Genomic DNA, 26775 nt, shown 5'->3' with positions numbered 1-26775 from the left:
AAAGGAGCAAGCACAGCTAATTTAGGTTCAAACCAAAGTCGTAAATGAGTGTATATGTATAAAGGAATATTGTCTGGGTTCTTAAAAGTGGGAACTTACCCCCAAAACATGATAGAGCAGATGATGAACATCAGCACTATCTACCTGTACAGTTTCCTGTAGAACTAGGCCACATCACCTACTGCTGTACTTCTGGTACAAGACATGCCTTGCAAAATCTGAAATCAAGGCCAGGAGGGGAAAAAGTTCAAGTGTGCCAAAGATGCTGGAACTAATAATGAAAGAAGCAGAATTTCAAAAACAGAACAATTACAAAAGGCACTTAGGCAAGACAGAACTTGGAGGAAGCTTGGATCAACAACTAAAAGCAATCTAATCTTCTAGCCTTGTTGCTATTACTTGTCTTAATCTGCAAGGACAGAATTTGAATAAATTAGAGGTTGACAGTAGCCTAGAGGACAGAACAGCTGCTCCCAGAAATTAGCTAGGTTGGCTGAAGTGTACTTGGCAGTACCACAGCCCTTTCATTTAAAAGACAGTATCTGGGCCAAGTTAAGAACTTTGCAGTAATTCTGATGTTTAAAATAGACCTATTTCTTCCTTGGGCCCTAGATTCCAGACTAGCTTTAGTAAGAGAAGATGTAAAGAGAAATTTGGGGTAAAAAGAAAATTAACTATTTTTGCAAGTGTGTCTTCAGAGAACTGGTAACCTACTATAGAAATCAGCTGTTACTATGAGCATTTCAAGATTGCAAATCCACCTGGCACTTCTCTCTATAAAAAGATTTTATTCTAGGTTAGTGTCCTGTAGTCTAATCACATTTTAGATAATCATGCAGGCAGACACACAAAAAAGGGTAGTCTTTACATCTGTGCACTTACTCAGTACATCATGTTAAATACTGAAGTAATTTGGAAATAAAATGAATACATTACAAATATGGAGACATAAATTAGCAGTAACGGTGAACGATGGAGAACATGATCTGATTAAAGCCTGGTAGAATATATCTCTTGAGGAGAAGAGGGAGGAAAGTGACACAATCTCTGAAGAAGGACTGGCAACAGCTCCGACAAAGTGGAGGGGACAAGCTACACTGAACTGAAAACAGCTAGCCTGGCACACACTTATTTTTAAAACTGCTTTATGGATGATGGTACTCATTCTACAGTTAAGAGTAGAGAGGTTACATATCACTAAAATCATGAGAAGTCTGGAACCAGAAAAACATTTTTCAGTGAAGTAATGCTTAAGTTAGAATTTGGACAAAAGTGAAGAACAGTAAGTAAATACAAGGACAGCAGAAAGATTAAAATATTTTATTTTTTTAAAAAAAGGCTTTGAAGAGCAGAACCTGCCTTCAGAAACAGCGGATTATAATTGCTAACAGATGCCACAGTAAGTCTGACATGGCATTAATACAGAAACAAAATTAAGCATTAGTGTTCACTGAGGTCAGGCTGGCTTGGAGAAATTACAACCTTAAGACCTACTTGACCACAGTGAAGATCAATAAGAAGAAAGAATGTTGCAGCACAAAACTCCGGATGAACTTTCCCAAGCATAGAGGAGTTACGACTCTGCCACTGCAAAGCTAAAAGCCCAGGTGCTGAATTAAAGCCATGAGCTCACAAGTTTTATTTGTAGTAGTTCAAACCTTAACACATGGGCATAGGGCCATTACCTAAAACCCTGAGCTTGAAAAATGCCATTTTAGGGCAATGTGAGGAAGCGGCATGTTCAGTGTAGGACATTTCACTGAAGTTACTTCAAGTGTTACTATTCCCACCCAAAAAACAGCTCTGTTTTCTGGTGCTACAGATCACAGTTGTTCCAGACATGTGCCAAAAGCTCAGTTTACACACATTTCGCCAAAAGGCTAAAATCCCAACAGTTTCCTTACATGGGAAATTTTGCAAGCTGTGTTCAGCCCATTCAAGTCAGCCCATTAGCAAGCTGCAACTGGGCAAATTTACCCTTCTTTTTTTTGTGCAGTCAAAAGCACTGGCTCAAACACTCGTCAGGGTTTTTACAGATTTTGTGTTTCGCTGCAGTTTATTCCTGGTTTTCCAGGCACAGTTATTATATCCTTTTTAGGATTGAGCAGTAATAAAAATACACTATGAGACAAGTTTCATCTGCAAAAAAACTTCAAATCACATTTGTTAAATGCAGATTTTCTACAACTCATGAGATAAATTTAGACTCAGATCTAATTGTTAGAGAAGTATTTTTGAAGATACAGGAAATTATTAACGTATTCTGCATTTGTTAGTGTTGCTATAATACAAACTAATTACATGTCTAGTGCAAACTAAAAAATGTTAATTTCAAACACATTCAATGTACTTACTTTGCCGTCCATTTTAAGAATGCTTGAAAGATTTAAAGAAGTCATTAAAACATTCAAGCAACGAATTAAACAACAAATCTGTCTGCATTAGAAGCTATGCTTAACAAACAAATATATTTCAAACAGTTAACTTTGAAAACAGTTCTGTAAACTTATATTAATAATAACGTCACCACCTTCATTATTTTAGAGGGGGAAGGTTAACCATTTTCAAAATAAAATAAAGCCTTGCTGCACCATCTGAACTACTCCTTTTCCCTGCATAACCCCTTCACAATTTCCAGTGTCCATGGCGGTGCTTACTCGTTTTCCATAAAGATTTAATTTTCTATACCTCTTTCAGCACTTCGAGTGAAATGGTACTGTCCAGGTAGTTTCCACTGGCAAAATGGGTCCTGTGGTCTATGTCAAGTCAAGCAGGTTTGCACAAGCTATGTATTTGATAGGCAGATGATTTTGCCTGAAGATTTTCCACAAGGAAAAATTTCAGCAGCAATAGATTGCATTCAAAACTTGGACCACTGCAGCTTCTTACAACCTTCTACCCCCAGTCTAACTGTATTCACCAACTTATTTTTTTATTTAAATCTAAAATTGAATGTACATCAATGAATAAATAAATCCAGATGGAAAGAATTAAGTCTACAGCTAGAGTCAGAGCAATCTGCTGCTGTGCTCTGCTAAACTGCACCAAACTATGCTTTTGATATATGTACATTAAATCCTTACAGACATACTGCTTTCAAGAAATCATGGAGATACTAATTTAAAATCCAGAGATTATGGATTAAGTAGAGCTCACTGACATAATGCTGGGGTGGGAGAGCTAAAGAAAGTACTCACGAAGCCAGCCAATTCTTCCAAGTGCTGCAATTTGAATTGCTGTCTGGACATTTCAATGAAGCTGTATAGTAAAGCACTCAGAAGTGCTACCCCATTGTTGTTGATTTAGCACACTTCTTCCTCATAACACAGTTCTTGAAGGGCAGCATTTAAGCAAGGCTTCTCTATATATTATTCAGAGAAACCCTTCAAGATTGAGGGAGGTGAATTGGGTAAAACAAAGCAGGAGCCATCAGCAAGCTTTAACTTTCTAAAGCTTTCTTCCTATCAGAGTGTACAGCAAAGCTCACAGCATACAGCAGATCAAAACAAAACAACCAATCAAAACTCCAAAAAGCCACCAAACCAAACTCAAAACCCCAAATAGATCTTAAAAAAACAGTGGCATTTAATGCTTCCTATCTAGTTTGCAGCTGTGGCTTTTACTGAATGCTAGTGAACATCCCCCATTTCAGAAATGCAGGATCATACAGGAAGCTGTCATACAGAGCCAGTATTAAGTTTTAGAAAGATACTGTCATCTGAGTGCAGAAAAATCATTTTACATCAGAGATCAAAGTTTGCACACGAATGGGTTAGTCAACCATTAATATGGAAGACAACCACTAGCACTACCCAGGACAGGAATGGAAGATTTAAGGCTGGTCACAGTTTCTTGAGTTGCAGAAGTCTGAATCATGTCTGCTGACAATCTAGCAAAATAATAGATCGCAAATGAAGCAATCAGGAAGGTAAGAGATTGGAAAAGTGAGGAAAGAAAGAATCTTCAAATTTAGACAAGTATCTGCAGTTTTCTGAACATAGCATACAAAGTAGCTAGCTTGTATTTCACATAACTGGGAGGTTTTTTACAGTTTTGGTTTTGTGGTTGGTTTTATGATTTGGATTTTATTTGATTTTTTGATCATTTGGTTTGTTGTTTTTGTTGTTTTTTTAAGTAGGGACAATACATTCTAGAAAAGTGGAAATAGCTTGACAGGAATGAAAAAATATCACTTAAATAGCTAAGGAAAACAGATCTCTCTGAAATGCCAACTTCAAACACCAAATAATTTGTACTGAAAACCTCACATATTCCTTAAAAAAGCTGGTGCCATTGTTAAATTACTAGTCCATTTGTGTAACATCAACACTCCAAGATGTTGCAGCCTTATCAAGGCAGATTAAAGGCAGAAGTGCTTCCTTGAAAGCTAGAAGAAGCAGCTGATCACCAGAGAAGGTTATCCACAGTACATGCCCACACATTCTGGGCATCTGCATTCCCAAAATGGAATTTAAAAGCATACTGGAAAAACAGCCCTCTTGCCTATGCAATGAAAATGCAATTTGTAACTGTCCACACTTCCCAGCATGAACAGCATTTAATTAGATATTCTACAAGTGGGCCCAAAATAAGGTTTTGCAATTGGAACCCAGATAATTGCTTCTGAAGAATAATTGAATAAAGCACTAGCAATCTAGAACCAGGGACTGGCAGAAAAAATTAGTTTCCAGTTTGCATTTGCTTACTAATTTTTGGCCATTCCATTAGCCAACAAGGCTACTAGGTTGTTTTTAAAAAAAAATGAAGTGGAGAACATATTTTAGGGAGTAAAAAGCTCTGCAGAAATCACTCCCGCTCTCCAGAGAGCCCAAGCTACTGCTTTTGCTCCTTTGTTTGTCGGGCAGATTTGGAGATGACTGAAAGAGATGGAAAGGAGATTTTAACCTCCACAGAGAGGACAAGGCACGCAACATGTTAAAACAACTCTAGTATGCTGAAATAGTTTAAAAATGTTGACAGATAAATTCCAGATCAGTACCCAGTTAGTCAGCCAGCACACTGAGGGACTAATCACTTTAAGTCTACAAGCTGTAGCTTTTGTGGGGGAGACAAGAAATTTAAGTGTACAGGTAGTCAGGCAGTTTGCAAACTGGGCTGGTGGGGGTAGCAAGAAGTTCTGAGGAAAAGAACAAAGTTGGATTCATGCTCCAGAGACTCTGATACCAGTCAAAACCGGTCACATCTCACTAGGCAGGACTGGGAAATCCAGCTTCTCACACATGGCTAGAGTTTAGGAGTTAGTACAGTGTACCACTTGAAGCTGAGATACTACTGAATCAGAGTTGCTTATTGGCAAGGAGAAAAACACTACATGCAGCTACTGGGGGAAAAAAAAAAAAAAAAAAAAAAAGGCTGTCCTGGAAGGTCAAGTAAACCATGTCAGCAAACGGTACACAGAAGGAAGTATACACTAACGTGAATCTTCCTTCTGAGAGAAGATGTGCCAGAAGTCATTTGGAAATCACATCTGGATCTCAAAGACTCCAGTATGAAGCTACTCCTTTTATATGCACCTAGTCATACTACAAAAGGTGCCATGGATACTGCAATGCCTCTTTTTCTTGCACCCTTCCCCCCTTAATCACGTGCATATTAAATTCAAATGATCAATACTGCCTGTTTTGTGACCAAATAATTTGTTCCTGTAAATGGCCTGGGCAGCACCTAATTCCATAAGTAAGCTGAAGAGCTGAACTAAACAGCTAAGCAGCAAAGCAGCTGCTTCACAGAGGTACATCTTTATAGATGTATCAGCTATTTTCCTTAGTCTCATGAGACTTTCTGACAAATTTTCTCAAAATGGCTTATTCAAACTCTGCAGACACCAATAAAAAAAACTTTTAAAGCCATGCAATGGACTTAATTCATCTATGCTCTCTACTGACAAATGATGCAGCTGATAAAATTTCCCAATTAGTATACACAAAGACTTACTAGTATATTTGGGATACACTACAACATGCATGCAGTTTCAAATGTTTTAATCACATTACAAGAGTGGTAATTACTTGTAGGTTACAACTAGTAGTTCTAACTGGACTGATTTCCCTATGGAAAGAAAGTTATTTTTAGTGTTTCATGTTTTAAGCATTTATAAATTATAAAAAAGTCACACATGAGGCTCCCCAACTGCACCTTATTATTCATTGCACAGGAAAAAACTGTATGAATGCAGTCAGCTGCAGACCGTGCAGGGTAAGATTCTATTCAGCAGGAAAAAAGACCTAAGGAAATCTTCTGAGGAAGTGTAAGTAAGACACTCCTGGTTCTACATATTCTTCTTACTCTCCTCTTTTTTAATTTGATGAGACATGCTTAAATTATGTTTACATTGAGCTTATTCTAGTCATGACAAGAAAAGAATATATTACGAAAAAGGAGAAAGGTGTTATTTCTGTACACCTTTCCATGTATTTCTTGACTACAGCCTTTAACTTTTAAAGTGCACAGCAAAAGAAATTTCTACAGAAATCTCACAGAATCACAAAATAGAGGCTGGAAAACACCTCTGAGATCATCAAGTCCAGCCTATGACCAACACTACTACATCTACCAGACCGTGGCACTAAGTGCCACATTCAGCCTTTCCTTGAACACATCCAGGACGGTGACTCCACCACTTCCCTGGGCCACCCATTCCAATGTCTAATCACCCTCTTCATGAGGAAGTACTAATATCCAACCTAAACCTCCCCTGGTGCAGCTTCAGGCCATGCCCTCTCATCCTGTCACTAGTTGCCTGGGAGAAGAGCCAGACCCCCACGTGAGGTCAACCTCCCTTCAAGTAGTTGTAGAGAATGGCAAGATCCCCATTGAGTCTCCTTTTCTCTAGGCTAAACATTCCCAGCTCCCTCTGTCTCTCCTCATAACACTTTCCCTCTAGTTGCTTCACCAGCCTTGTTGCTCTCCTCTGCACCCTGATATTTTTCACAATTTGCTCTTGATGCCAGAATTTAAGAATGCATCTTCCATACATAGTCCTTACAGAAACTAATTTTCAGTTGTCCCACAGAAGTCACTACGGAAGAAGCCATCAGAGCCAGGATAGCACCAACAATTAAAAAGGTGTTTAATGCTGTTTTACATGCAGGGTTAGTTGTTAAGATGGCCACAGCAGGTCCTCATGTCTGAAAGTGCCAATGTTCTAGTAAGGTAATTGCAGCCATAAGATGATGCAGTCTAAAGTAACAAGAACGATGCTTCTTATGTCTGCAATTTCTATGCAAAATGATTCTGCAATATTTTCTTAATTTTATAACCTTCAGTGAAGACTTCCAAGTCCTCTTCTGTTAATAAAGGAACAATAATTTTTTCAGTTTATCTTGTAGATGCATCTGACATAATAGAAAAGACCTGGCATGTCACAGATCTGCATGAAGAATTATTTTATCATACTAAGATGCATTTAAGCAATGAATGTTCTGTCAATGCAGAAATCACTGAAAGAAGTGGTACAAAACTATGAAATTAAAATTAACAGCTACTATCAGGTTACTGTAGCCAAAAATGCTGCACCTGAGTAGCAGGCAGTATGACATAAACCAGCAAACCTCTGCAGAGATGTTGATCTGTAGAATGGGATATGGAAATATTTAAGAAGGTAAAAATTTGGAATTTCCATTAGAGGATAAAGATAAGCCAACCGCAGATTACTAAGCAACTACACATGCTGAAGTCAAGGGTATTGATTCCACAAAGCATCACCATATGAATCTCAAAATATACTGCTTTAAAAGGTTTTTAAAATTTAGAGAATGGTAATATATTTATGCACTGGATTGAACTGCACTGGTAGATGCAGAGCTTTTCCTCTCTTGGGTATCAGTTAAACCATTTTCAGGTTTCAAAAGGTAATGATATATCTGTCCACAGACATAATTATTAAGAAATACTAACAAAGGCTCTCCATGCCTCTTCTGACTGAGCTGTTAATGCACTGCACCAGATTGCCCAATAAGACCATCCTAGGGCAGCACAGGTGAGGCAATTAATCTAAAAAACCTCACCCAAGAATTATTTATAAAGCCACTTCTAGAAAGCTCACTCATTTCTCTAAGTCAGTTTCTTGACAAATAAGCTCCTCCTGCCCTGGGCAAATCAGGCACACCTTAGGGTGTAGGGACTTTTGAATCCCACTGCTGAGACCCATGTTGCATGAGCACTTGGTGACACCAGTAGAGCCAACTCTTGGACATCCAGACACAGCCTTGGGCGAAGTCTGTTTCAGACTAACCTGCAGGCGCTAGTCTAGGGTTTTACTCAGTCTGCAGCAGTTCTTCATGAAGTGCAAGTACATCTTGTTTTCCCCACTCTTCCACGAGTTTCAGTGTAAGTACAAAGCTTCACCCAAGAGCAGAATTGTAGTGAATCACTTGCAATTCTGATACTTGGTTGTGGTTTGCTTTCTTGCACTTCCTTAAAAAAATAGCATAACCACAGGGAACAGGCATTGTACGTGGAGGTTATCAGGTACCTATCTCAGTATCTCCATGAAACAATAACTGCTTTAAGTATATTGCTGAGTTTGCAGCACTTTTACATTCACGGTCCTGAGGTTACTTTAATGAGACTGAAAAGTTAAGAAACCGTTATGGAAAAAACCCAGCTTCAAACAAAGGGAGGAGGTAAGACTTCTTGACACCATGGACACTGACAAAGTCTGAATTGCAGGCCAGAAATACAATTAAGAGCATAATGTTTTGCACTGTTTCTGGGGCGGGATCCAAAATGAATGCTGTCATGGATGGCTATGTCCTTTTTAGGAAAGACAAGCCAGCAAGACAAGGTGGTGGAGTTGGTCTTCATGTAAGACAGCAACTGGAATATATGAAGCTCTGCCTGTGGGCAGATCAAGAGCAAGTTGAAAGCTTATGGATAGGCATTAAGGGGTAGGCTAAAACAGTGGGACTTCAACCACCCTGATATTTGCTGGAAAGACAGCACAGCCAGGCACATAAAGTTCATGAGGTCCCTGCAGAACACTGACGAAGTATACAGGAAACCTAATGTTTGCAAGTGCGTATCTAGCAGACACATCTTTGGAGAAATGTGAAGAGGTGAGTCACTTCAGGGGAAGAGGGAGAGAAACTGGAAGGCAATTTTGAAGAGAAACTTATGCCTTCCTTTTCAGCTTCTGGGTAAAAGAAGGATGTAGCCAAATATCATTTCCCAAAGGGAGTAAGGCCCCCATACATAATACAAAGTGCCGTACTTCACTGCTTCCTGAGAGAAGTCGGAAACACGTCCACAGCACACTATCTTGCCCCTGTCTGTGCCATCGCTGCATCGCTTGCATGTCTGATCTTTGTTACAGTTTCTTCCACTACTCATCCCTACCTCCTCAGGAGTGAGAATTCCAACAGGCTGTCTTTAAGACACTGCTCCTTCATAGGTTCACTGCCAATGTAATTCTAAAGCAGCCTGTGAGTATTACATTAAAACAGACATTGCTTGATTAATAGAAGTAATTTTAAAATAAATTCCAGGTATGTAGCACAATTATTAAACTGTTTAAATCCTTTGTGCTATATATGCTATTATTAAATTTTTTTCATGGTGCACAACAAAAAGTTCCTGAATTGTCTGTATCAACGGTGAACAAATTACTGCTGAAAGGTTTTTTCCAACATAAATAATTCTGTGAGTGCATTCTGTAAAAGAACCCTGATCACAGAATCACAAAATAACTGAGGAAGGAAGGGACCTCCAGAGGTCATCAGGCTCAACATCCCCTGCTCAGGCAGAGTCATAGATCATCAGAATCCCACTGTTGTCCTTTCTAGCCACAGAAACACAAATCATGTCTTTGTTAAGACCTACTTTAATAAAATTTATTTTTTGGTCTGACTCCATGTAACATAACACAGACAAATAAGAAACAATGCTACTTTAAAAAATAACTTATATCTATAATCTCTTCTTTCAAGGAACAAGGTTACAGTTTAAGACCTGTTTAGATCTATGAAATCTCACTTTGCTTAAACAGGCATCTACTATCCAAACAAAAGCTGAAAGACAAATGTTGAACTTCTACAGAAAAAAAAAGCTTTGTCCTTCTCCTGTACACCTCAGATAATATATTCTTCATAAAGTGAAAGCTGTCATTACACTAAGTAATTTATCACTTGAAATAAGTTGAGACCACAAAGGAATAACTGACCTGGTCCACACAAATATACTAAATTCAAATCCAACAGAAATGTCTTTTTTAAATGGCATACACACTGACAGTGAAACACATACCTGCTAAACATCCATACACAATCATGTTTCAATGAACTCCTTCAGCATGCAAGTGAGCCTACTGAAATAATTTCACTATTAATACACTAAGTAGGCTACTAAACCACAGCCTGCATTTTAAAGTACAGTGCCAGATTCTTGGTAACAAACAGCATCTTGACTATACATCCTGAAATGGTATTTTTCTTGTGTTTGTTCAAGCATAAAAAAGTAAAACATATGCAGTACATGGCAACATATCTAACTCTTTAATACAGAAAATGCTGGTTTATACAGAGGTCCTCCAACTTACCTGTGGCTTGGCAGAAGAGATGAAACGGTCCCCGAACACTAACATGCTGTGCCTGGTCACTTAGGAAAGGTGGCAACAACATGACCTTTACAGGGTCTGTGCTAGACCAATCATCAGGCTGGGTACTGGTGAGTGAAGGAGGTGAATCACTTCCCACACAGGACAAAAATGAGGTACCAGTAGGAGGGAAAGGTATAGGAGAGGCTGTGTGATAGAAGAGGACAGAAAAGAAAGAGGGTACTAAGGAAATAAGTTTTAAGAAATACATCACACACTGAAGAAGTAATGCAAAAAGACAAATTAATTTTAGAAGGGTAATAAGAGGAATTGTCCCTGGACCCCCAGAGAAGAGTGCTTTCCTCCTTCGCCCGTTCTTCCAATCCCCACCTCCCCACCATCCCATCCTTCACTCCAGGTTATAACCCATTTAACTACAGCTGAGAAGAGAATATGCTTCTAATTCATTACCGAGGTTTTCACTTTTCGCCCCTAAAGGAAACCACAAGGAACATTAGTACTTGAAATATGGAAAGCAGTGTCATTGTGCCAAGATCCACAAGTCAAGATATAATACAATTTATTTTAACATTTATTCTGTTATATGTACATAATTAAAAATAGAAAAATAAAACCAAACTGAATCATATAAAATATAAACTGTTTTCACTAAGATGGTCTAAATTATGTTTGCATGAAAGTTCCACATAGAAAAGCAGCGCAGGCATACTGCTATTTATTGTTAAAATGTACTCTACTTCTAGCAATTTTTACAGAAAGATGCAGTGAGAGGAACAATTTTTCAGGACTGTACCGCACAAAATGCTTTTACAGACAAACAGCACTACTGTGAACCAGGCTGAGAACAAATGCACACTTTCACGTTTGCAGGCATGATTCACAGAAACAGTTCAAATGACTGATTGTTTGAGCAGCTCCAGTTTCAGTCTCCAGTTGCACAGGAGATTGGAAGGTGTCATCCAGAAAGGGCGACACTAAAGATTTGTCACAAAAAGAAGCGGAGTTATTTTTTATTCTGAAAAAAAGAAAAAAAAAATCGGCAATGTTTTCTCATCAGGCTGTATCCTAACAGTCCATTCCAGTGAGTCACTAGCTGAATTAGTGTAGTTAATTATTCTCGATTCCTGTTTCGTTTCCACAGTGCAAAAAACCTCTGTATCACTGCTAATGGATAGTTGCTTGCCTGTATTGCTTCACTAATCAAAACAAAACCCAGTTTTGTACAAAAAATACAATGTGACTATGTTCTGCTTGCAGGTTAAGGGCAAAGGAGAGGGAAAAAGAGGAAAAAAAAGGAAAAACATTCCTAAATCTATTATTTCCTCCCTCCCACCACTTACTCCATGTTTTGTACTGATACTGTAGTACCTAAATTTATAGAAAGCAGCAAAGAAAAAAGCCTTTAAACAACATTATCCCTGAGAGTCTTACACACATCAAGCCACGGCTATTATCCCCATTATTCCTTAAAGTCTAAAATACTTCAAAAGCAGTTAAAAAAAATTACTTTAGCCAATTAGAGAGACCTAGTGTGCCAAAACACAAAGCATACAACTAAAAATAATCATTAGAAGCGAAGAAAAAAATGTCCCAATCTGGACAATAGTCTATAATTTACCAATCTGATAAACTAAACTTACATTTCCAATTTGGAATTAAAATGAAACTAGGTCTTTTTTTAATGGCAGCTAAAAATACGTATAGACTGAAGTACTTTTTAAAACCAACTGAATTAGAAAGTTACTTTTATCCTATGGAAGCACAGGGCTGAAAAAAAAGGAAGTAACTGTTTGTCAGAGTGAAGCACTTGTTTGGAACAAACAAATGGTGATCTGAAACTGGCCATTTAGAAGAAAAAAAAAAAACAACAAGACAGTACAACACAGGATGTTCTGGTCTCCAGACACAAACACTGCTTCTCTGATCTGGTGAGATCTGAACGTATATTGTCTTGCTGTACAGCTTATGCATGTAAACCCTGCAAAGGCTCAGCTGTCACACTCATGGTCTCTGTGCTCAGATAGCTACCCACAGGACCACAATTGATTTCCACCACTCAAATGGATGATGGGCTCCTTCAGTCTCCCTCCACATCCGAGTCAGCAAACTTGAGCTCACACTTGACATCAAAGGGCTTGTCCTTGGCCTCTCGGGATGCCTGTGAATCCCCAGGCTGCAGCTGGCAGTTTCCACAGTCAGGCTCAGTCTCGTAGCCAGTGTCGTGTGCTGGCTTTGGCTGCTCCCCACTCTGGTGGCTGACACTGCCTTGCTCCACCAGTGTCTCCTTCACACTTTGCTCGCAATCAGAAAAATCTGATTTTGTTTTCTTCTTACCGAGCAGCATGACAGAGCGAAATTTCAAGCACTGCCCCGGCAAGTACCCTTTGTAACAGTTGTAGGACAGCAGGCACAAGAAGAGAATAAAAAAGAAGAGGAAGAGGAACATCAACAGGAAGTTATCATTTGACTTGAGGAACATCGTCTTTTCTGGGACAGCATCAGGAATTGAATTGAGGAGCTCTGTGTTAGAGGCTGCGCTGGTTAGAATAGGGTCAATGGGCTTTGTTACCACCTTTGCTGTTGTTACCAGTACCATGTGAGTGGTGGAGATGCGAGCAGTAGACCCCTCAGTTGATACAGCTGACACTTTCTGCACATTGCTATTACCTTCTGTTGGAGCAGCTGCCACGGTGGGGCCCACCGTGGTATGTTGGATCTTTTTCAGTTCCAAAACATGCTTAGCCAGCACTTGAGAAAATTTCTTATTCTTCACTTTTTCTTCTGACAAACACTGGTAAACACCACTGTCTCCTTCTGATAAATTGAAGATGAGCAGCGCCTTTTCCAGCAGACGGTACTTGGGGCTCTCCACTCTCAGCACATCATCTCTGAACTTCCAAACTACCTGTGCCAGATTGGACTTTTGAGAACACTTGAGCTCTGCTGTGCTCCCATGTTTGAACGTATGCTGTAGGGAGTTCTCTCTTACTTTATCTGGAACATCAAAATAAACGTGCAAAGCATCAGCAATGATTCCTGTTTGTTCTAATCCATACAATTTCACAAGACCGTGCTGTAGTCTTAGAGGGAAACAAAGATTGAAGAATTTAGATTCCCTCACAAGACCAAGATGACAGCATGCAAGACTCTCAGTGAAACACCAAGCTACAGCTGCATACGAGACATCGAGACAGACTAAGAGACAGGACACTTCAAATTCCAAGACAGCCTTCACTTCCAGATAAAGATGAGATTTTGTTTATCAGCAACTGAGAGTACACGAGATTAGTCATTGTTCGAGACAAGATGCTGAACTTATCACTTTATATGCAATTTTAAGTAAATCAGCAACTACAAAATAACCAAGAAGAAACTGAACAAAGTGCTGTTACTCAACCTCAACTCTCTTCTAAAAAAATACCAGGAATTATAGCACACCCAAAATGCAAACCCACAAATTAACAAAAAAACTAACAAGCAAAACTCTCATTGGGGTCCACAATTTGCTTGGATTAAAAATTAAAACAAAGTAAATCAAATTTGTAAGAGCTTTTTTTAATGCAGTACGATCTCCTGTAACACTACTCTTCTTTAAGATATCCTTGATCTGGTGGCAGCAGTACACACTATAAAGAAAGACCTGTGGTTACTTGCCTTAACACACTATGGATGGTACTTCAGCTGTTCTGTATGATGTTCTAAGTCCCTCTCTCCTCTCACCATAAAACCAGCTTTTTTCAGGATCATTTAATCTGACCCAGCAGCAATAACGAAGAACTTATCAAGGCTTACAGCAGAATGTCAAATGTTGTATCACAGAGGCAGAGGCCTATGCACTAGAAATACTTATGGTAATTATTGCTTTCATTCACAAGCTGTTTTTGAGATGCCCGTTCGTTTCAGAGTTTTGTGCATTGCACATTGAAATGTATACAAACACAGATACTTAAAGAAAACATGCAGGCTGTACAGGTGCTCAAGTATTCAAAAGCAGAATCTCATACTATTAAAATATGAATGAATGTCCAGATAATTAAAAAAAAACCCAACAAACCCAAACTAAACGTAACTCTTTCAATACTGCACACTGGACATGTGCAATAGCTCTTAGAAGGCTAACTCACCAGAACAAGATGATGCATCTCCACCAATGTTCTGAATCCAGTTCCTGTAAGAGGAAGACTAAGCATTACAACTTCAAATCTTCTTTCTTACAGCCAGCTTATTCTCTAATACTAGGTAAGATTAATTTCATCTAAAGAGCACAGAGACAGATGTATAGGAAAAAGTCTGCATTTGGAGAAATGCCAGTTATCAGTAAGGAGCAAGACTTATTAAATATTGATTTTAACTGTAAGGTAATAAAAGGTACCATACTATTACCTTTCAACTTCACCTTCTTTAAAAATATCAATGCAGGAAGCTTCAAGGGGTTTCCAAGCACAGTAAGGATCCCTTGCTAAAACACAGTCAACACAAGTGGTATACTTGTCACAGAATGCCACTGGAGACTGAACCACACCAGAATTTGAACCAGCATAGAGGTATCTTCTTCCCTAAAAAAACAAAGCACAACAAAAAATCACAATGAATCACCTTCTCAAAGCTGAACAATTCATTAAACAATTTAAAACTTAGTACAGTGCTGCACATATGCAGTCATACTTGTAAAAACTGGAGCATTCAGGGAGTAAGTCTTTTTATTAATTTTTATTTCTAGAAACAAAATATGCTGAAAATATTGTTATGCTGGAAGAGCAACAAGACAGAAGAACAAACACCTGAAATAGACACAGTTTATGAGAATGGAAAGTAACCACATTAAATAGTGTCTTTACCACACAATCTTTCCACCAATACCAACGTACTGACTATCCTCGTATGTAGAAAAGCAAGCCTGTGCTGACATCAAGGCTGCAGCAGGCACACAAAAGCCTGAGCATGTAAAGTTTGCTGTATACAGGACCTGCTTCTGTTAACAAAAAGCAGCCCTACTGCATTCAGCTCTCCTACCAGTCACACCAGCATGAGACTTACAAGAGTAAATGGCAGCTGCCTATTTTGCTACTCAAGTAGGAACACTGAATAGTATTCAACTGAAATAGCATTGGCATGACACCTAGCAAAAGGGGAGTATAAACACGACTGTTCTGACACATTCTTGCTGGGGATCCCAAACAAATCTCCCTCTGAGCATGGCAGAAAAAGAACACACTCATCCCAAATATCAAAGAATTACGACATCATGACCATTGAAAAAGACCTCTAAGATCACCGAGTCCAACAATCAATTCAGAAAAAAACACCATACCCACCAGAGCATGTCCTGAAGTGCAATGTCTGCACACTTGTTTAATACCACCAGGGATGGTGACTCAGCCACCTCCCTGTGCAGCCCATTCCAGTGCCTGACCACTCATTTAGTAAAGAAATTCTTCCCAATATCCAGTCTAAACATCTCCTGGAGCAACTTCAACTTCAGACCATTTACTCTAGTCCTATTGTTTATTCACTTGGGAGAAGAGGTCAACACCCACTTCCGTACAACCTCCTTTCAGGTAGCTGCAGTGAACAATGAGGTCTTCCCTCAGCCTCCTCTTCTCCAAATTAAAGCACCCCAGTTCCCTTAACTTCTCCTCACAGGACTTGTTCGCTAGACTTTTCATCAGCTTGGTTGCTCTTCTCTGGACTCACTCCAGCACCTCAATTTCCTTCTTGTAGTGAGGCCCCCAGAACCAAACACAACTCTTAAGCTGTAACCTCACCAGTACAGGGGCACAACCACTTCCCTAGTTCTGCTGGCCACACCATTTCTGATGCAGGCCAGGACGCTATTTGCCTTCTTGGCCACACTACTGACTCATGTTCATCCAGTTGTCCAGCAGCACCCTCAGGTCCTTCTCTGTTGGGCAGCTCTCCAGCCACTCTTCCCCAAGCCTGTAGCATTGCCTGGGCTTGTTGTGACCCAAATGCAGGAGCTGACACTTGGCTTTGTTGAACCTCAGCCTTTGTTGAACAATTTGCCGTGGCCCGTCGATCCAGCCTGTCCAGGTCCCTCTGCAGAGCCTTCCTACTTTTAAGTAGATAAACACTTCCACCCAATTTGGTGTCATCTGCAAACTTACTGAGGGAGCACTCAGTCCCTCATCCAGACTGTTGATAAAGATACTGAACAAGACTGGCCCCAAAACTAAGAACTGGGTGTAACCACTGGTGACTGTTCACCAAATGGATCCAACCCCATTCACTACAACTCTCTGGACCTGGTCACCAAGGCAGTTTTTCATCCAGTGAAGAGTGCACCTGTCTATGCCATGAGCCACCAGCTTCTCTAGGAGAATGCTGTGAGAGACCAGGATGAGAACTTCCACAGCCTTCCCCTCAGCCACAAGGAGGGTCTTCTGGTCATAGAAGGTAATCAGGTTCGTTAAGCAGGACCTTCTAATGATATCCTTCTAATAAAAGGCAGGCAGCTGCATTATTTCACTTCTCTGTTTCAAAGCTCAGGGAAACCAACAGCTAAAGTGCCATTATGAATTTACATATCATTATGCAAAGCCTTAAGAAAGGGGCCTGCATGGCAAGCCAAAACCACCACTGACCAATCCTGCAGCCCTTTTGAGAGGCTATGCATACAGAGCTGAACAGCACACCCACCTTGGCAGTGGATTGATTTTATCCTGAGCAGAATATAGAGTGGATTTATCAGCACACTACTGCAGTTGCTAAGTGCAAATGAGACAGATCCAAACTCAGAGTGTTTTTTCCTGTACTGCAGCCATACAAATCTCAGTATAGATGCATAAACAGGGGTCATGTCTACAGTGAGACACTTCGACTCTGGGAGAATGAATATGGTCACAAAGTGATTGGCAGGCATGCAAAAAATACTTCTAGTAGATAAACATTCTTCAAAAACCTCATGCTTGTGGTGCAGACTTTTGGTCTTGACATCAGAAACAGCTTGAAAAAAAACAACAGGTCATCTCAGAGCTGAATTTAAGTTTTGGGACTCACTGTCACTCTTTCACTAAGAATGCAGGGAGGATTTGGGATGAGAACTCTAAACAGGTTAGTCTCTTTAATGCAACAGTCATGAGGAGGTTTGCCTTAAAATTAAGCTAATGAATGATGCATACTGACTAACAGCAGTCTCTACTGGAAGCAGTAAGACAAAGCACAAGTGAATTTTAATCTACCTCATATATGAAGTGTACAGACAGCTTTCATGGAAACTCTTTACACTGAAAGATGAAAGACGGAATTGATCAAAAAAAGAGTCTGCTGGCACTGCTAGAAAATGGACTTTGAAAGAGAATCAAACTTCAGACACATATAGTCTTTCATCCTGAGATTTAACTGAAGTTCATGTTGGACCATGCTGGACTGTAAATAGAAGGAAGTCTGCAGTGGTGGAGATCTATGACTTTCCAGGAAATGCTTCCCACTCTGTTGGAAAGATCCCCTAACGCACCAAGTGTTACTCATCTATCTCTAAAGCACTCTCCTAGCTAACATCCAAGCCAACAGCATGACACTGTGCATGGGTTGTAGTATTGTGGCATGGAGCCCAGGTGGTAGAGCCACAAGTTCAGAGAACATGCAACAAGATGAACAGACCATATTTAAAAATCCAGACACATTTTCCTGTGAGGCAGAAGTTATGAGGATCTACCAGGGGCTCATCTGACTCTGCCCACCATCTACCAAACAATGTGAACATATATGAAAAGGGCCACTGCAGAGACCACTGCAGTAATGTGTTGAGAAAGGACTCTGACACCAGAGAGGTCTGAAGCACCCACTCAAGGTAACAACTATCACCCTTTATCCATTATTATGGGATGCCATCGTACTATGCCACCTGTAACAATATCAGGTCTAGGTAAGACTGCAGTAGCAACTGTGATATCCAAGAAGGCAGGAAGTTTCATTTTCACACTGGGGTGCAGAGTTAATCCCTATCTGGCTGGCACTACGATCATACAGCTTTCTTGACTCTGGCACCTGACCCAGCCTCAAATTCCACAACACTGAATAAGACCACTGCTTTTATTGGAATATATTGGACAGCATTGCTTCAGTTTTAGGTTTACTTTTAGTTGTCAAAGGTTATTCTCACAACATGGAAATTTTCCCTTGCTGAAAATACAAGCTTTAACTCTTGACAGCACATGCAGGAAGCAGTGTTTTGTTTCAATCCTAAGCTTAGAGAGAAGTTTCTTTGTGAAAAGACAGCGTGTTCCCTATGCAGTTTCTATCCTGTGTCTCACACTGCCCCTTTTCAGGATATTCTTGAGGAACCAAGAATGTGGCACCTGGATTCAGAACAAGTAAATTCACCTACAACAAATTCATTTCTACACTACCCTTGGCTACCAAGTGTATGCTGAAACTGCATGATCACGTGGTTTTGGAATGAGGCTGTATTGTCTATCCCTTCCCCTTTCATTTCCCAGAATTGGGAGTATCATAATTAAGCCAGTTTATGAATGATCCCACTATTTACCCTCCATGAGAAGAATGGGCATTATTAGAATATTTTTTAGAAGATTTATTATTTTCTATCACAGGCCAAATGCTGAAACCTCCTGCTGAAGCAAGGCATCTGAAGCTTTTTTTGCAGATAAAGAAGCCACCAAACATTTATATATATACACTTTTTAATATACATATACTTACATACACACACACACAATAAGTTGCCAGCATGATACATCATACCAAAATAATGCAAACTGCTTTACTAAAACCTATGAGCATGCAAGTTTTTAAACACTGATTTTCATTTGTCTCTCAAAAGCATATGCTGTTCTCAAGACTGTTTTTTATTTTAAGCATGAAAATACAAATAGTTGTGCAACATGAGCTTGAAAGCATTATGACAAAAATCTCTCTTCCAGTGAGTTGATCCTGCTGGCATGCAAACTTTTATTAAGTATCACACAATAATAAAAGCTATTTCTGAGATATCTTGGCAGTATTCCTAAAGGCTGCAGTGTCTTTATCAATCACTAGGGTAGCTACTGAATGACAGTATTACTAAAAGACACTTAAAAAAAAATAAAGCATCTGTCTTTAAGAAACCCCAAAACTTTGCCCATTGAGGGGTCTGATGCTACAAGCCACTGCTTAGGGTAATAATTTCATAGACATTCACAAATCTGCAGGTCTGAGTAACTAGGCCAGTAACTTAATCAGAAGCCTAACTAGCATACAAAATACACAGGGTGATTTTCCTCCCACTGCCACAAAAACACCCCAGGATTAAACCCAGCACTGATTAACAGCGCATAATGACCGCTGGGTTTGGAGCCTGCATCAAGACTTGTGTCTCCCAGCTGGAGCCACAGCTGGTGCCCTGCAGGGCAGACAAGACCCCACCAGAGATCCTCACCCCACTGCAGTACCAATAGGACTTCCCTCACAACATATCTAGCATGCAGGAGCCTGCAAGATCTGGGACAACACAAACAAATTAGTTACACAATTATGAGTGTCTATGGTAGACAAGACTGTTCTGTCTTCTTAGGTCTGTTTCCTCAGAAAGATACACCACTCTTGCTAAATCCTCGAGTCCTCACGGCTTTGCATTGGCCACAAGGGGTCAGGACTTTCACGTAACCTGAAAACTGGTCTCTTAAAAAGTGTTACAGCTTCCTGGTTCTGCATACTGTATCCAAGTGAAGACCTGCCCACCTGTGCTTCCCCCTGCCCTTCCTCACATCTACAGAACCTTCAGAAGCTTGCCACCTACCAAACACACTGAAATGCAACAGGGAATATGTGATACTGCTGCAATGTGTATTAGAGACGCAGCCTTTGGCTATCTGCACAGTGATGGTCTTCCTTCATTGCTATGAACAAGACTAATACTGTGATGCCTACAGTACTCACTTTTTTGGATGAAAGCAAGAGAGTTTGGACAGGCTCAAAGTTTGGAAAAAGTTGTGTTTCTTCAATAATATGCATTCCATTTTCATAGCTGATAGCTTTGTGCAGGGCTCCTCTATCTGAAACAACAAAGCAATATATTTAAGTAAGATCCTTGCAATAATAAGGCAGGAAACAAAATGCACAATTGCTGTAAGTTGTCCCGAATAATCTACTTGCTGCTCAGCTGAAGACTTCACACACTCTGTGACAATGACAACCATTAAATCTGCCATCATAAGGAGTTCTGAGCAAGAAATAACATTTTGGGACAAAGAATGACCACTTAGGTATTACCTTATGTGGTTTTGCTGCGCTCATTGCACTTCTGCATTCTTTTTCATGTGACTTACATGAAACTTACATGAGACTTACACTTACTCACTCACTCCAATTTACTTTTTGATGAAAACACCAGCTGGTGTAAAAGTACTGCAAAGACAGAAATCTCAACAGTTTCTCCTAGAACATACTTCAGCCTAAGAAATCAGTATACACATTAAAAATATATATACATCAATTTGCAGAACTCACCTGTACTGATGAACATAACGTCATAGATGGTGCCATTGAGCACTCTGACTCTGTCTACTACAATCTGGGTATACTTCACATCTCGTTTTACTAGTCGAGGTCTGTCTCCCATCGGAGTCACCGAGTCATCCATTAGAGGATGATCTTTAACAAATTGCAATGTTTTGTCCGGTAAGTTCAGAGAACTCATGTAGTTTGATGCTCTGGCTTCGTTGTTTATACACTAGTGTAGGGGGAAAACAAACCAAAAAAAGGGACAACCAAATTATATCTTTTTTTTATATAAAATAGAGACAATGAGCAGCAGCTACATGCACTTTCGTCTCTGGATTATTTTGGCCAGTAAGCTCATTCTGCTGAGGAAGGTCCTCAAGTCTCATAACACTTTAAATTCTGTGATGTACTACAGAGCCTCGGACTGCATTTTTATTTGGGACCAAAACACATTTTAGCAAAATATTCTTTCTGTACTCTCATACTTCTTAAGTACTTTTACCAGTCACCTCATTCAGCAGTAGGAACAAGATGACTGCAGGGAACACGAGAAAGTAAGAAATGTGTGAGAAGGACCTTACACTGCAACATTTTAGTTTGCAGAACAATGTACTGCCTTGGATAAACCTGCTGAACTTACGGAGACAATGCAATGACTACTACACTTCTGTTTACCTAAATTTAGAAGTATCTGATGTTGCCTAGTGTATACTGACATCTACTTCACAACTATAAAATCAGTAACATAATAATAAAAATACAAAACCAGCAAATAACTCAATTATAAACTAAAAAACCTCACTTTGATTCCTGAAGTTGAGATAAAACACTTGAGTGATTTTCTACAAAGTCTTTACACTAAAAAAGTATCTAGATCAAGGCAAACTAAAATTAATCTTCAGTAGCTTGTCTAATATATTCTAGTTTCTTTATTCCTGAACATTTAAGTAAAGACTAGTCATCAGATCCAAGATTACAGAAACTTACTGCACCAGGTCGAGGATTAGGAATTTCCCCATTGTATCGAACCCACTTTGTATGAGACTGTTCTACTGTAGCGCTCTGCATATACTTTCCTTTTGAGAAAACCTCCTCTACAGTAGACAGATTGTATGCACACACTGCTGACAGCCCTATATTATTCCTAAAAGTTCAAGAAGAAAGAAAAGAAAGTGCAGGAGTAATTATTACTTACTGTAGTAACAAACTGAGATTAAAAGCATTTATCCAGGAAAGGGCTATACCACACTTACAGTTGTGGGGTGAAGACTCCATATATTACTGGTTCCTTCAAAGTTGGAGACTTGAGTATAAAAGCATCACTGATAATATTGAAAATTAAATTCTTATCAGGGATCGTACAAATCAACCTGGCTTTGAGGAAGGAGGTCCATTTTTTCTGCAAAGTCCTTAATCCTCCTTGGTCCCTCTGTTAATGTTAAAAAAATAAAAAGGTATTTGTGAGGAGAATCAGCAGCATTTCTGCATTAAGAATTACTGCTGTACAGGATGAACTTACTGAGCTCTGATATTTTCTAACATTTCATCTACAGCAATATCAATGAATGTTAACACATTCACAAACAGAAAACTAAGGAAGGCATAGGTAAATTATTTGATTAAACAAAAATAATGCAGAATGGTTTCTATCAACACACAAGAGGTAAAATGAGATACGAGACTTGCAAAAGAACCATACTTCAGCAACACCTAAAGAACTGAGACAAGCAGTGTCTTAGAAAAAAAAACCCTGTTTATTAGAACAAGTAAAATAAGCACGGAAGTATTATACTGTCCCTTAAGAGAAGTAAGTAACATTGCATTTGTTCTGTGACATCTAAACTGTGATTTAAATTCTAATGTTGCAATATGTACTTAAACTTGCCTGATTACAATTTCATTAGAAGGACTGCAGCAATGGCTTAATACTGCAATACTGCTTAATACTGCAATAAAGCTTAATAAACTGCTTAATAAAGCAGTTACTATTGCTTTATCAAGGATTTACAGTACCAACGTTTACAGAAGTGAAGATACATTGAGTAGTTATGTTTCAAAATTTTTGCTACTTGAGCTGTAGCTGTTACTTCTCTTCCAACAGCCATCATATTTCAATTTTGTATTTCCCATTCATCATCCAATGCTGTTACGCAAACTATTAAATAAAATCTGCATAGTTATTAAAACAATTAAGTATAAACACCTACAGATTTGCAACCTGCCACTGATTCCTACTTCTAACAGCAGTAATAAAGCTGCCATATTTCACAACATTCCCCTTTTAAAGCATGCACAAGGTGTCAGTGGGCAGCATGCCATAACAAGCCTCACACAAACCTGCCTTGAGCTACTAGTTTAATGGAAATCTCAAGAGAACTAACTTGGTATTGATATTTTGATTTCCATGTTTAAATATATAACAGTAAAGTCAAAATCAAACATTTCAACCTCATCAAAATGAAACATCTAGATAAATTTCCTGTTGGAAAAAAAAATCCTGAGGAAATTGATACATTCCACTGCAGAGGTTTTTACTAAATCAGCCTTTTCTACTGGAAAAAAACCTCCTTCATCACCAAGATTTTAACCAACACTCCTGAATACATACTTGAATCAACCGAACACACTGAGGTTTAAACACAGCAAGCATGATAGAATCAGGCTGCTGGTGGCCATTTTCCTTGAGGCTCTGGCAGCTCTAACAGCTTCATGGAAGTCCCATCTGCTACAACACAGCCAAGAGCTATTCTGCTGCGAAGACAGCTACAGTTCTGTTTGTATATAGCTACATGAAAGTAGTTTGACAAACATCATATCTGCTCAGCTCCAACTCAAGTCAGTTCTTCCCAAAGAGCTGTACTTACAGCTTTTTTAAAAAAAAAAAAGTGAAAGCCAGGGAGACACTTTTTCTATTGCTGGGTTTCGTGGAGGTTCCTTTTTTCCTCACATGGGTGGGAGGAAAAACAGAAACCTCATATGTATTGCAGTTTTACCATGTGCAAAATTATATTGAGTATTTGTTCCCAAAGCAACAGTTAGGCTTTCTCAGTGTTGGAGAACTGACTGAAATTGCTGATTTAATACAGATTAACTAATTTTGACCTATTCCATTTACCACAACAATAAATTCTTTTTAACACAGGCACACAAAATTCTAGTTGAATTAGTAGAAGTAAGCTGAACTATGTCTCACCTTGCACACTCTAGCTATCCTTGGAATCATCAGTTTTCCAACAAATTCATACTCCACAGAAACCTCAGTGAAAAAGAAGTATATCTTGTCATCTTCTCCATCTGTGCTGTTTTGATCTGCTCTTATGACATCAGCAAAAACAAAACTGGGCTCTACAGATACAAAGAGAAGAATTTTCTATAATATATGGAAATACTGACTTGATTACGTGAAGTAATTACTTGATTACCTCCCAGTAGGAGTTCCCTTTCACCCAAATCTCACACTGCATTTACCTGCTCTTCAGTCACTGACTTGTTATCCTAGTTTAAGCCAAGACAGAACATATTTTCTTTTCAGTAATTATACTTTTCAGTTAAGTCTCTTCTAAGTAGCTGCACTTGCTGAAATTAGCAGCATGTTTTTCAGTCAGTGTGTGCTTCTAAGACTGATAACAATAATATATTTATAGTTACTTCTGGAGAATGGTGTGCAGAACCGATGTCACAGCTTGGTTCTGCTAAAGTTCTTGTGCTCTGGAAAGAAAAGGGAAGAAAAGGGATCACACCTGTGACCCTCCTGTGAGGAGGAGTGCACCAGAGCAGTGACCCAAAATCGACCAAACAAAGTATTATATTCCATATGCGCCACACTCAGTATAAATCTTGAGGGACCACAAGGGTAAAACTCTCTTCCTCTATGGTCAGTGAGTATTCTGGGAGGAATCAGTCCATTTTTCTCCCTTTGTTCCCGATCTGTGTGTTCCTGCATTCAGCTCCCATCTGCCACGGACTCCTAAGTCCAGCCCAGGACCTTCCCAGGGTTTGCCCTGCCGCCTCAGTGGTGATGTAAGCATTATTAGGGCGGGTGCAATACTGATTTTGTATGTTTTGTATGTATCTTATTTTTTCATTTTCATTGTTTCATTAAAACTGTGTAGTTTAGTTTCCAGCCTCTAAATCTCTCTCCCTTAATCTCTTTTCCTTCCCTTTCTTGGGAGGGAGAGGGATTAATAAGGAGCATTTGTCATTCATTAATTGCTGTCCCAGCATTAACTTTGACACCTGCCTGCACACTTCACCGTTCAGAACATATACTGGATTTCTAAAAATAGGAAAAAGAACCAAAACCACAAACCCTACATGAAAGCACTAAGATACCTGAGACATCTTTACATATCTTGTTATTTCAACATTTTTCAGTCCACATTCAAGGAAGGTTTTCTAATTGGCCTGGACAGGTACCCTCCCTTTCCTGCCTCTCCTCTATTTCAACTACTAACTGAAAGACTAAAAATTACAGTATCATTATAACATGTATAACAAAACTCTTTTACTGTACTTTTTGGACATAACGTATCTTTTGGAATATGTAACTTCATTCTTTGGTCCTTTTTAGCAAAAAGCCGTAAACCTGGAAGCATTCACAAAACTTGGTGATTTTTGAAATTCAGGAACTGAAATCTTTGAAAACCTCTTAAGAGACCAAAAACATTCTCTTCCTTACTACACCATAATTATGCTGCATTACCCAAGAATGAAAAAAGTAGATATAAAATAAACTGTAGCTCTGTAATGTTAAGTTGAAGCTTGTATGTCTTGCAGTTGTTTTCACTGTAAATGCTCATAAAAAACCTCACATTTCTGGACGGCATATAAAAAGGTACACATTCACATTTCAGTGTGTGCCAGTATAACAAAGTCCATTCTCTTTAAGATATCAGACAATTTCTCCTTACCTCATGTAAGATACTTAAACTCTTTGTCCATAAGTGTGACACTGAAGAAGGAAAAATTATCTGGTTGGGCTAGTTCTCATGCCCACTCACCATTAAGCCAAGGTATTGCATACTCCGTTCTCAGAGGGCTTTGATGAGAGTGCCGTGAAATGATAGGTTCACTTCCCAAGAAATTATAAGAAGTCCCAGAATAAAGCTCCTCATCTTTAACACAAAAACAAACATTTTGGTCTTTCTTTTGCACTGGATACAAAAACGGGTACATAAATGTTGTACAAGGTGATGGAAACCTAAAACCTCCCACAAGAAGAGAAACAAGGATTTCTTCTAAATTGCCCCATACATGTCTTCTATGTTTACGTTTCTGCTGACCATTCTCAAGGCTAAGACTTCCACACAGTTTTATTATTGCTCTAACACAAGCAATTGGCAAAAGTCAGTGTCGTTTTTGTGATACTTCAACATTTAACATGAAAACATGCAGCTTATATACATTCAAATTTACTAAAGAAATGCCACAAGTTTTGGAAGTGATCATTTTACTCTCTTTCTATGCCACCATTATTCAAACTCAACTTTTAAGAATTTAAACAACAATTCAGGGAGTGTATTCTTTTTTCTCATTTCCTGTTTCGTGCTACTTTGAGCTTCTCTTTTATGAACTTATGACACCAGGGTACTGTCATGAACTCTGGTTTCATCCAATTGAGATTCAGTGGTGTTTAACAATACAGTAATATACTCAAAATAAGAATATCACTTTCCTACTCTGTTTCATGGATATGTCTTCTAGAGAGCTAAAAAACTTTGTTATATTTACTGAAATTACAG

At 39.0% G+C, this 26775-nt stretch overlaps 1 protein-coding gene across 13 annotated transcripts in view; it reads right to left on the bottom strand.

Moving 5' to 3' along the window:
* SEMA4D (semaphorin 4D) overlaps positions 1-26775 on the bottom strand; it is a 106363-nt gene that overhangs the window by 3283 nt on the left and 76305 nt on the right. For 7 of the 13 annotated variants that reach the window (XM_051641858.1, XM_051641863.1, XM_051641860.1 and 4 more), the window contains 9 exons: positions 26035-26148; positions 24228-24379; positions 22288-22463; positions 22022-22178; positions 21041-21263; positions 20471-20586; positions 14957-15129; positions 14698-14741; positions 11116-13567 (listed from right to left, as the gene is read on the bottom strand). In XM_051641858.1, the coding sequence (XP_051497818.1) occupies positions 12651-13567; positions 14698-14741; positions 14957-15129; positions 20471-20586; positions 21041-21263; positions 22022-22178; positions 22288-22463; positions 24228-24379; positions 26035-26148 (2072 nt within the window). In that variant the 3' untranslated portion in view covers positions 11116-12650. Of the gene's footprint in view, positions 1-2354; positions 2377-10555; positions 10760-11115; positions 13568-14697; positions 14742-14956; positions 15130-20470; positions 20587-21040; positions 21264-22021; positions 22179-22287; positions 22464-24227; positions 24380-26034; positions 26149-26775 lie in introns of those variants that run through there. The other 6 variants (XM_051641868.1, XM_051641866.1, XM_051641872.1 and 3 more) reach the window with 6 other exon arrangements.

The sequence above is a fragment of the Apus apus genome, chromosome Z (genome assembly GCF_020740795.1).
Source record: "Apus apus isolate bApuApu2 chromosome Z, bApuApu2.pri.cur, whole genome shotgun sequence".
Lineage (NCBI taxonomy): Eukaryota > Metazoa > Chordata > Aves > Apodiformes > Apodidae > Apus > Apus apus.
The sequence above is the reverse complement of the archived record's forward strand: the minus strand, read 5'-3'. Positions and strand labels throughout refer to the sequence as shown.